The 12,819-nt window shown below is 38.5% G+C and overlaps 1 protein-coding gene across 1 annotated transcript in view; it reads right to left on the minus strand.

Annotated features, from left to right (window-relative positions):
- LOC142351554 (uncharacterized) overlaps positions 1-5,730 on the minus strand; it is a 40,060-nt gene extending 34,330 nt beyond the window's left edge. The window contains exons 1-3 of the mRNA XM_075403641.1: positions 5,067-5,730; positions 2,024-2,181; positions 335-553 (exon numbers count right to left, since the gene is read on the minus strand). Coding sequence (XP_075259756.1) covers positions 335-553; positions 2,024-2,181; positions 5,067-5,232 — 543 coding nt within the window. The 5' untranslated portion in view covers positions 5,233-5,730. The remainder of the gene's footprint in view (positions 1-334; positions 554-2,023; positions 2,182-5,066) is intronic.
- Positions 5,731-12,819: the final 7,089 nt, after the last annotated feature.

Here is a 12,819-nt window from a genome sequence, read left to right on the forward strand (position 1 = left end):
TTTCCCTGTCAATTTTTGCTGCCAAAATAGGTCCCTGGAACCTTAATTGCACCTAACTCCCACTGAACAGAGTCAATATTGGTACTTGGAAAAATTCCAGTTGTAAAAATCGACGTTCGAAAAAAATAAAAGTCTATTGTGTGTGTGTGTGTGTGTGTGGGGGGGGGGAACAATTCTGATATGAAATAAAAAGAAAGCTCCTAGTCATATTGAGCTGAAGTCGTCATTTCATGGGCCGAGAATGATCTTTTCACAGCAATTTTTGCTATTACTTAATCTTTTCATAAGCCGAGGCCTAAAAGTGGGTTACGTTGATTTTGATCCAGAAGCATACCTTGAAAGCCTGCTTGAGCTCAGAACGGGAACAGGGCTGCAGATCATCAGTCATGATTTGCATCTTGTTCAGCAAGTCAGGGAAGTCGAGGAGGTCTTGTTCGTCTGAACATTGAGACAAGATATGTTGCAAGTCATCGTGGGAGAACTTGCGACCCATCATGTGACCCAGACTCATCAGGTCACCCACTGTCAAAGTGTCATCGCAGTCAGAACCATCCTGCAACACCTTTAGGGATCTATTCTGTACCCCAGATTAGTGCGCGTTTAAGTTTCACTCCCCCGGCGCACGTGCTATCTCTTCATAGTGACGTATATGCTATATGTTGTACTCAGGGGTAAAAAATAATCCGGGGTAGGGGATGACAGAATAACCGAATTTTACTATCAGTACATGGAATGCAGCTCCTTTCAAAAACTTAAATCTACTCTCACCCAAAGGTCCAGAAGAACCCCAGAGAAAAGATGCACATAATTTTAGATAGGGAATAAATCACCAAGAAAATGAACCCCGACAAAAAAGTCGCATAAATTTAAATAGGGAATAAACCCCCAAGGAAAAAGACCCCCTAAAAATATTTTTAGATAAGGAATAAACTCCCGAGAAAATACGCCCCATAAAAAAAATCTCACATAATTTTAGATAATGAATAAACCCCAAGAAAATAAACCCCTCACAAAAAACTAACCTAATCTTAGATAAGGAATAAACGCCCCATGGAAATAAACACTGGCGGAAATAACCCATCATTTCAAAATTGAATTTTGATTGTTATAAATTATTCAGTTGGGATAGTTTCATATCAAGTCCCACGGGCCGCTAAGGCATGGCCAAACGAGCTAATGGCGCAGATCTTGAACATTCAAATAGTGGTTTTATTCCGACCTGATATTTTTTTTACTTGAGAGTTCATTTCCTATCTAAATTTAAGTGGGTTTTTTTCGTGGTTTTTTTCCCCGAAATCTACAGTGCTAGCCGAAAGTAAATGCTTTTCCCTTTATTTTTTTTCTTTTAACTGATTACTCTCTTGTGGTATCACAGCTGTTATTCGGAGGAACTTTCCGATATTTATCCGGCATGATTTGAAACGAAGCTGAGATTTTCTTCTGCCTTTTTGTGAGTTATTGTTGGACCATTCCCAGAATTTGCTCTATTAATTGACCAGTTCGTCCTTTTTCCCTCTGGTCAGATTATCTAGTCCAGACTTGTCATATCAGACATGTTGTTAGATTTTTCCCTATGATTTGATCAGATCGTCGGGCGGTCATTGTCCACACAACTTAATCGACCACGGAACTTTTCAACCATGTAGTTTTTGAACCTCCAATATCATGGCACATTACGGAATTTTGGCCCAATTCAAAAATTTCAATCAAAATTTGATTGTTTCTATATTAAAAATTATTGAAACACCAGTGAATATCATGATTTAGGTGAATTTTTGCCGAATAGAAGCAATAAGCTAGTGTATAGGAGTGAAAATCCGTTAATGCTTGTCTTAATGAGAAATTTGTAATCATAGAACTCTCATTATTGAAAAGTCGTAGCCATAAAAATTTCATTTATAACAAAGTTGAAGTCCTGACTTTTTTCAAGTCGATGCACCTTAATATGAAAGTTCTATAATTAAAACTTTTTGATAGCTCTGGTTTTCTCTTCGGGTGCAGCCGGGCTCAATACAAAGCAAACCTGAGTGGTGATTGTAGACGTTGAAGTTGAATCCAACAAGGTCAACAGGTCAACTTTCTTATCACTTTTGAAGGTGACCTTTGATGGTCGTTTGTTGAAGTTGCGCTCGTGATTTTGCTGAGAGGAGTCGTCGTGAACAGATAGCAGAGTCTCTCCGTCTGAACAAAAAATTACGGAAAAATTGTATACCCGAGAAGTCACCGGTATTCACTGCAAAAATATGTAAGATTGGCGTTGAGTGCGTTTGAAGTTAGGTAAGATATGGGCCGAATAACGAGAATTAACGGTGAATGCTAAACATTCGTGTAAATTCACCGCGCGGGCAACTCACTAAAACTGGACTATCAAGCAAGCATTCATGTAAAACGTTCTTTCATCCCGGGTCGTGGAAAAATCGGAAAAATATGTAAGATAAGCGGTGAAAAGTTTTTTTCACCGCAAATTTCGTCAATGATTCTGCGGCGTGAATGCGGTGAAATTGCATATATTCACCGCTCAGAGTAGGGGTGAAATTACATGAATTCACCGCTTAAAAAAACACTTAGAATTGTTTTTTGTCCAACGTAAGATACATTCATTAAAAGACGCACGGAAAATCATACATCTTTTTGAAACTTTTTTAAGCTGCGATTTTATGGAATTTCATAATTAGAGTAAGCGGTGAACCTACAAAAATTCGCCACATTTCAACGCGCACTACAAGTTACCACGTTTGCTCGGATTCGAACCTCTCGCCTTCTGGATGTCAGCCATTTCTTCTTCCACTGCGGCACCTCCAACGAATTGCTAGCATATCCGCTTTGAAATTAAATCAAATTCGCTCTATTTTCTGTAAAACATGCGCGTTGAACTTTTGTAAAAATAGCGGTGAAAATACAAATTTTAGCTTTGAAATGTGGTTTCTTTTCTAATTTCACCGCTTACTATGGTGATGAAATTACGTAAACTCCCGCTTAAAAAAGTTTCAAAAAGATGTATGATTATTCGTGGGTAAATGTTTTGCGCGTCTTTTAATAAATGTATCGTAACTTTGCTGCACAAAAAACAATTCACGCGTTTTCTAAGCGGTGAATGAATGTAATTTCACCACTAAGTTAAGCAGTGAATATATGTAATTTCATCAAATTCTTTCCTGATCTCGTTAAGCGGCGAACTTCTTTAATTTCATTTCTTTCAACGCTTATCTCACATAATTTGGACACTTTTTCCAAAACGGTGAGTAATTTTACCGCTAAATACAGCCGTGAAATTATGTAATTTTGCCGCTACCAGGCAATAAAGTTATTATTCACCACATTCACTGCCTGATATATGTAATTTTACCGCATTCACCGCTAATCTTACAAAATTTTCTACATTCACCGCTTATCTTACATAATTATACGCTAAATGGCGGTGACGCCTCGACCCGAGATGTATTTGAATCTCATTTAGAGTATTTGCCAAAACGAAAACTAAGAGATGTAAGCATATAGTTGTGTTTTACGTGTGACAAACATTTGGGAAATTTTTTCCAAAAGCTTTTCAGCCGTTCCAATAAATTCATCCTAGTATTTTTTGTTGTCACGATCTTGTTGACTCCCCGAGTCGGGTTCAGATGCTAATCTTGCAAGATCCTGCTAGAATCTTGCATAAATCTTGCAAGAGAATTCAAAATCTTGAGAATGCCATGCATAATGTTGCAAGAATAACATACGTCTTGCAAGAATCCTACAAGGTTAGAACCAAAATTTACAATAATTCTACAATTCCAAACTTTATAGAAAACATCTAAAGACTTCTGCTCTGGTATTGTTCTGCTTTGCAAAATCAATCATTAAAATTTTTTTATTTAACAATGTCAATTATAGAAACATAACCAACTAAACGTCGGAAGAGTTGCTCTCGAACGACTAGTGGGAGCTGTAATCAATTACAGCCTGTTCAGTCGGGGGGGGGGAGGAGTCTAAATGGGACTAAGAAGTTCAATAGCGGGCTCCAAATAACCACATTAGAGGTTAACATATACCACTATTAAGATTTAAAGTAAAAATGGCACCAGTTTCGGCGCACTTTTCATTTGACTTTTAGTATTAAATTGCCGCCAATGATTACTTCTCTTACGGGCATTCCTAAGCATTCCTAAGCAGTCTTACGACTTGCTTCAGGTGAAAAGAGCGTCACAATTGCCGACGTTTAAGCATCTTTAAAACTTTGTAGAACCCTTCTCATGATCACCAGGAGGAAATAATATAAATCAAATCTGACCTTTTATGGCTAACGCAATTCGTATGTGATCGTAAATGATTTGATTGGATTACTCGAATTTTGCATTAGTGGCATCCCGAGACATATGATTTGCAGATATTTTCAAATTTAGTGTTGGATATAACCATGTAGGTGATATATTCATAGCACTGAGTGTCGATTTGTGGCGTGATAGCCGAGAGGTAAGTTGTGTGGTTCACACGCCAATGATTGAGAGTTCAATCCCCTGCCTCCGTGAAGCTTTCTGTGTAAGGATGAGCTCTTACTTAACCATAGCTTCAGGTTGATCATTGCCTGACCAATGTTGGCTGCAATGATGGTACCGCGTGAAAGTTTCAGACGCAAAAAAAGTGGCTAAAGTCACCAAAAAAACAGTCTGAAATGTGGGGAATAATAAGAAAAAGGGCAGCTGAAAACAGGCTACTGTAGGCCTAATGCTGTTCCACTGCGATTACGCAGAAACCACAATTATTATTATTATTATTATTTAAATATAGCATGATAAATTTTATGAATTATATTTTTTCCAATCGCTATTACTCTTGTAGTATAAAAAGCTGATCAGCAACCTCAACGCGAGGAGAGACACTTCTCGCAAAAAATTTTGAATCCCCCCTTCAAAGTTGAGGTTTCCGTCAGCTGTTTGTGCTATTATTACTCAATGGACAAGGTAATTAGTCAGGCTGAATTTTAAAACAAAATGATGTTCAGATGTTAAGTAATTCATTTTCATCTGTCGAGACGTTCAAGACTTTTGAGAATTCTTAGCACTCCTAAGCAGTAAATCACAACTTACATATTTGGAGTCCATCTTTAATATCGTCCAGTATATCTCTACTGCAGCAAAATTGAGCCAGCTCCGTTTTTGGCTCATCCTGGTTAGTTCTGTCTGGCATCGTTTCCTCTCCAGAACTCTGCCCGACTTGACCGTAGACTGCAGAGCTTTTAGCACGAATATCCATCTTTTTTTTCAGAAAAATGGGAAAATCCTATTTTTTGCAAAGCCCGACTGAAAATTTTTATTGCGAAACGACTTGTTTCTATGGTAATAGTAATTTTAATGAAGAAAATTGTCTAGTAGAAATCTAATCTCATGATACGAAGGAAAGGTCACGATATTTTGTTGAAAAAATGAACTTTATGGAGAGGGGTTTTAGCTGTTCTGTTGATAAAAATGATTAAAAACGAATAATTGAATAGTCTTTTATGAGTTTGTAACAATGAAATCTATCAAGCGTTTGAAATGAATCGAAACGGGGCTGCTATATGCAATTTCAGGCAAGCTAATTGTGATTTGAACGCCCGTAAGATGATTTGTCACGTGAAGACTTGCTTCCTGTATTTCCATGGAATAATTCCGTATCTTGGAGTCCGATCACAGGAAATGAAGCAAGCTCTCCTTTTTCTTGTTCACGGGAATTGAATTTGCTTCACACGTATTTCATCACTGTTCAATGCTGCAGCTCTTGTTATTTCTGTTTACGTATTACACACTAAATGGAAAATTGGAAAATGACCATTTTTTTCGTCAATTTGAACGAATTTGCGTTGAGTTGAGATGGTACATTGCGGGGGGGGGGGGGGGGGGGTGAAGGCACACGATGGCAGACATTAAGTGGTGAAAACGGGCAAAAGGATGGGGATCGGGGGAAATGCAAAAAGGGGGCACAAGACCGTGGAAGGGGGGGTGGTAAAAGAACGGGGACGAGGTTCGGCATAGATTTGATTAAAAAATTTTAAAGCTTAATTAAGTCAACCTCAATTAAGGTGCATTTAAAAAATAAGATTGATAAGATTGCAGATTGCCCGCTGTATGAAAACCAATTAATGAGAGCGGTAAAAAATTTATTAAAAAACACTTGAGTTTAATGTAATTGCAAAGAGTGTTCGGAAGATAAACAAAGCGAAGTGAACTGCTTCCATGGCGCCGATTTTTCTACGTTCTATGATGTTTGAAAAAACTGAAGGCTAAAAAACACAAATTCCAACTATCTATGAGAGACAGAAGATGAAAAGGCTTTTATAACGCCAGATTCTGCAAGGCCAGACTTTCCTATTCATATTAACAGATTTCAAACTGGCAACTTTGTGTTTCAAGCAAGTTTATGTTGCTCTACATAAGTGAAGTCGAATATTTCTTTTACGTCTCGAACCGCTTGGAGTTTCTCAATTAATGTCTAATTTTCTGCATGAGTTCGTTAGAGTCACATAACCTATACAAAGAAGATTTCTCTGGTCTTTCCCATTATAGCTCCCCCCATGAAATGGTATAATTACTATGACTGGGGGGCTATAGGTTTTCTGACCACTAAGCTGGGGGGGGGGGGGGGTTATGATGGGAAAGACTCAATTTCTCCAGGAAATTTTTTTTCCAAGACCTAAACGTCCCGAATCGACAGTGAACTTTTGACCTTGGGATATCGTAATCTCTTGTCCTTTGTTAAGTTTTCAGTGAGTTTTAGTAAGATCAGAGGCGGAAAAATCTAAACATTTGACAAACAGTGCATTTATTTGCGATAGAGAGATCCAGCCGAATCGACTTGCAGTTACTTGAGCTGTTCAGGAGGTCTTAAGTGTTGGAATTATGAAAGCGCCTCCCTTAACCAAAAACCGGAATCGAAGGACCATACCTGAATCATTGTCTACGAAATGCTACTTTTCGATTCCAATGCGCACCTTATCTATGTCTTTATTGTTGACCTAAGTTCTGTCGTACTCAATTTTTGGCTCAATAAAAATGTTATTCTAGGTTTTATTAATTAGAAAAAACTGCTCAACTCTTGTCAAACCGAGAGTGTCAAACTCTACCCCTACTCTCCTGAATATTTTGTCTATAGACCGACCAAATATCACCCCCTACCAACTCCCTCCCCCCCCAGTACGTAATACCATTAGCTATCAGCATCTCTGCTACCCATTAGAAAGAATGGCTAATATTTATTCTCGAAATTGTCTAAAGAAACCGATGAAAAATTCCATTTTTTCTCCATTTTATGCAATTTTTAACTTCGCAATGGGCAAAAACCAAATTATGATCAATCAGGACAATATAGTTCCCCCACCCCCCAGTTGAGCATTTTTTGGAAGCCCAATGTCGTCTTCTGAATTTCTGCTAGGCTTAACAGTGAGGGGACTCTGTCGCCCAGAAGATCAATCAAATAAAATAAACAAAAAGTTTTGAATTGATGAAGCAAGCGTTAATTTGTTACTCTGCTATTTCCCTTCTTCCACTCTTTTATGCTGTTGCAAATTAGATTGCCTTGAAATAAGTTAATTAACAATGGGGCTCATAATATCGATTCTAGTTATATGGATAACAAAGGTAAGAGAATTACTTGCACTTCAATGAAAAAGACAAATTCAAGACAATTTATAATACTAATTACAATAATAATACCAATATCCGTGGTTCACTTCCCAAATGAACTAATTCAAAACAGCTCACAATATCCCAATTGGTCTTGCAATTACAAATTTCCGGAGTTCAATCTCACTAAACTGTCAGTATCCTCTCTGCTTTTCACACTAGCTCCTATAGTTTAGTCCCACCAAACCAACCAATATCTCTCGCTTGTGCCAAAATCTTTTCTGTGTCCCACTTCTGCTGTGTCTCAGCAAAATGTTTCGACCCTCTCTCTCTCTCTTCTCTCTGCGTGCCACCTCAATTTATACTCAACCAATACGCTCTTATCTTAAGCATACAAACCTTAATCTCTTAAGTGAACATTGCAACTTACACTTTAAATCTGTCACATTCTGTAAGAGAGCTTTGTTTGCTATGCAAACAAACCAAAATCAAATTATCCTCTGTCATTCAACTGCTACCAACCATAGTTCAACTTTCTCCTTATCTTAAGTACACGACCTTTGGACTCTTATGTTAACAAATCCACTCCGCTTTTTCTCATATGTGCGCTTGAAATGTCAATCAGTGTTTGCTTAGTAAACATTGAACGTTGCTCTGAAAAGTTTGTATTCCTCTTTTTCCGCTATCAAACTAACTAGCTGCAATCAAGCCCTGTCAATCATTATGTGTTGAATAAATAACCAAGCTCAACCCTAAAACTATGAGCAATTGTTATTCTGAGATTTCTCAACAACTCATGCAATTCCCCAGTTAAAAACCGCCAGAAAATTTATTATTCCTAAAAACCCAAAATATTGACCTAGGGGTCAACTAGGGTTCAACAGCCAACGATGAAGAGTCAATTTGGTAAAAAAAACTATTGGCGCGGAAAGTCCTACCATAGTTACACCTACCCACCAATTTTTATCACCTAACTCCTAATAGAACTCGAGCAATGACTACGCACACTTTTCGTCGACCTCCCGGATGACTCCAAATTTCCAAACTTAATAACTTGCGAAGTAGTGGTCAAAACGTCTTTGGGTAAAGTTTTGTAGTTAATATAGGATGCAACCAACTTGCCTGCCAATTTTCATGACCAACGGATCAGCCGTTGCGAGTCGTTTGCAATTTAAAAATTTTTAACGAGTCTTGGGTGCCGAAACCCGAAAGATCCGAGTTCGTCACAATTGTCCGGGGTGGTTGTTTTTTGGTCACTAACTGTCCCAGGTTATCATATTATTACCATTTCAAAGTCATTCGGCCGCTCAAAAAGGCCAATTTCCGGTTTTCGGCACTCGGGTTGTCCCAAAGCACCGACCTCTGGTGTTAATAGCTGGAGATTGGGTAGTCGGATTCGCCTGAAAATTATTCTCGCAATAGAGGACCACTAGGGGTAACTCCCCATCATTGACCAGTTATCAACCAATAACTCCTTCCCATCCCGAGGGGGTCGGACAAATTTTTATCGGTAGGGTATTTGGAAAACTGACAAATTGCCTTGTTATTTACTTTAAGATTCCAACAAATTTCTCCCACAATTTTCTAAACCATTCCCATGATCACCCAATACATTAATGCACAAGTACATCCTAGTACGACTGGTTTATACCGTTATTTCATCCTTAAACTATCAAATTTATACTGCAAAATATCAAAAATCGTCGAATAACACCACTTCCGGTGCTAATAACTCTGATCGAAAAAAGTTTAACCGGCCGTTTATCACTTTTATATATGGAAAATCATTAGGGGTACATCCCTACAAATTTTCGGAAGCCAACGATGAATATAACTTAAAGAGTTGAGGGTACCAGGTTTTGGGATGCGCAATATTTTTGCAAATTCGAAATCGCACTTTTATTTTCTTCAAATTGAAATTCCAATATTGTTCAAAATATCTAGTTCACTTCAAATGTTCGTTCTCTGATTCTCTTCTAAATTTAAGTCAATCATTTCGAGTTTGGCCTGATACACAAATACAACTTTGCTAAGTAATCAAATTATTTCGACAGCGCAATATGCTTTTGTTCATCAAATTTGTTTGTTTAAGATATATCACTCAACTACCCTCTCTTTTGCCTTCAAAACAATAACCCTTTACGAAAGATTAATTATTTCAAACACCTTATTAACTTGTCTAATTTGACCTAATTTCTCTAGCTTACGAAACGAAACTTACGAAATTATCTAACTTACAATATCTGTTTATAACAATTTCTATTGAGTTTATTCTTATGCGTTCTACACTCCTCCCTCCTAGATTATTATTCTCCCGAATAATTGCAAAGCCTTATCCTGTGACCCGAATAACTTACTCCTGCGCACTTTAATAATAGTCGACCTAGTGAAGTGAACCATTTTGCTTTAGCTCCGGGTTAATATAAACTAACTGCACTAAAATTTGAATAGCGGTTGACTAAATCAGATTGGAAAACACTCCTGCAATTTCACATTTTATAATATTCTACCTAACTCATCAAAATTGATATTTGATCAAACTCTATTGCTTCTGACATACATCGTCCCCGGGAAACCCAAAATCACTGAAGTAAAAAAATCTACAAAAATAGATCTACCAGATCAACACATTTCCCTAAATCATCTTTTTAAAAAAAATGTCTACGGCTATAGTGCTTGATCAACTTGTCTTGTTAAAAAAAGTTAAAACAGTGGAGACAAAAATTGGGTAAAAAGAATTGAATAACTTAGCTGTCAACGTCCCTCATCATACACTCGTTCACCTGTACATGAAAATTTTCTTCCTTAGATGCTTGAATGGTTGTCCACCTCTTCTTCCACTGTAGCTAACATTTCTTCTGTAATCCTGCCATAAGTGCTGTCCTGATGCTTTCAAACGGCTCCACTGCTCTTTCCGGCTCAACGATTGGTTCTCCAGCAACAGCTTTGCAATCTCCGGAAAACGCGTTGCAATCGTTCTCTCCACATTCTGCTCAACTTCCCTCAAAATCGCTTGAGTCCTCCCTCCTAGGCTGTTGATCGTCTTGAACCCATCTCTGCAACACTGTAGTCATTGACTTCTGATCGGACTTCCCTGTTCTGTCAACTCCAATACTTTCCCTTTGATGCTCATCCGTTGGTTTGACCGAAACACTACCATTAAGTTGACATTCACTCAATTGCGATTGCACCCATTCCTCCAGTTCCTTTCCCAACTGAGCAAAATCACTCCGGTCACCTGCTGCATTATCGTTTTTGACTCTTCTGTGTTTCAGGTACCAACTGCCGATCAATTCCTCCTGAACTTGTCCAATTCTCCAAAGACACTCAGTTGTACACATTTGTGTCTCATCAGCCCCGTGTGTTGCATTGCAGAACTTCTGGTCCAAACCCCCTGTCTTTAACTCCATCAAGGCCAAGGCTCCCAACATATCGTTTCCGCTAGCTTTGACACCACCGCCAAAATTGCTCGCTATTGCAGTTACATTTTCGCATGCTGTTGAGTCCCAACTCGAGGCAAAACTTGTCTCCCTTCTCGCATCGTTAACATCAAGTTCCTCTACATTCGAAAAATCTGTGTCCGAAATATCTTCAAACAAATTGTCATCATCCGATTGTTCATCGCTTAGCTCCTCAGACTCTGGTGACAGTACAGACTCCTTTTCCATAGCATGATGCTCATCTGGTCCACAAGACTCAACTCTCCGCTCCATGATTTTTTCTTCTGTCAGAATTTCTCTGAAGCCACTGTTTTAATATTTGCTCAGCGCTGTTCTACAAATCTCCTGATTTGTTTGACCACAAATATCCCCCGTAAACTTGGCCTCAGGTCCAGTTTGCACTTCATCGCCGTCACCTGGAATTCTTATTCTACTACCACTCTCAGCAACTGTATCTCGCACTTCTCCAAACAGATCTTTTCTGAAAGCTCTTTTTCTTGATACACCACAGCTGGGCTCAATGCCAAACCCTTCAGAACTTTTGTCAGGTTGCCGAAATTCGTCTTTTAAAGAAATATCAACGCTTCTATTTGTATCAATCACCTGCCTTTGAGAACACTGCTGTCGTGTTTTCTGATCCACAGTTTCACCGGTTTCAATGAATTCCGCTCTACTTCTACCTTTCCCTCTAACAAACAAATTGTAGCTTTGCTCATAGAAGACTGGATTGTCAGACAATCGTATGTCAAACTGATACAGCGTCTCGGTCAGTGTCCATGCTTGCTTTCCTGGAGTCGACAGCTAATAACCTTTTGGTAAATCACTTACCTCGTTCAAGGTCCACCCACACAATTTTGTAGGCAACCACTTCACCATCTCTTCTTCCGTCCATCCCAGTTTCATGCCTGTGCTCAAATAATGTTCACGCCAATCTTCCCAAACTTCGTAGCGTGGTGAAGGAAAACTCTTCACCAACTGATAACCAAACATAATCAAACTATTGGTAACCCAAATCTTAAATGTAATTCAAATTTCGTTGCGCTCTCAGCAGTTTCGCCGACGAAAAATATCGCACGCTTTCCAAATAATCAGAAAATAATCCACAAAAAAAGTAACAAAGAAACAGAGCCCACCCAGGAACGCCACTGTCGTCTTCTGAAATTCTGCTAGGCTCAACAGTGAGGGGACTCTATCGCCCAGAAGATCGATCAAATAAAATAAACCAAAGGTTTTGAATTGGTGAAGCAAGCGTTAACTTGTTACTCTGCTATCTCCCCTCTTCCACTCTTGTATGCTGTTGCAAATTAGATTGCCTTGAAACAAGTTAATTCACAATGGGGCTCGTAATATCGATTCTAGTTATATGGATAACAAAGGTAAGAGAATTACTTGCACTTCAATGAAAAAGACAAATTCAAGACAATTTATAATACTAATTACATTAATAATACCAATATCCGTACTTCACTTCCCAAATGAATAAATCAAAACAGCTCAAAATATCTCAACTGGTCTTGCAATTACAAACTTCCGGAGTTCAATCTCACTAAACTGTCAGTATCTTCTCTGCTTTTCACACTAGCTTCTATAGTTTAGTCCCACCAAACCAACTACTATCTCTCGCTTGTGCCAAAATCTCTTCTGTGTTCCACTTCTGCTGTATCTCAGCAAAATGTTTCGACCCTCTCTCTCTCTCTTCTCTCTGCGTGCCACTTCAGTTTATACTCAACCAATACGCTCTTATCTTAAGCATACAAACCTTAATCTCTTAAGTAAACATTGCAACTTACGTTTTAAATCTG

The sequence above is a fragment of the Convolutriloba macropyga genome, chromosome 13 (genome assembly GCF_964194025.1).
Source record: "Convolutriloba macropyga chromosome 13, txConMacr16.3, whole genome shotgun sequence".
Taxonomy (NCBI): Eukaryota; Metazoa; Xenacoelomorpha; order Acoela; family Convolutidae; genus Convolutriloba; species Convolutriloba macropyga.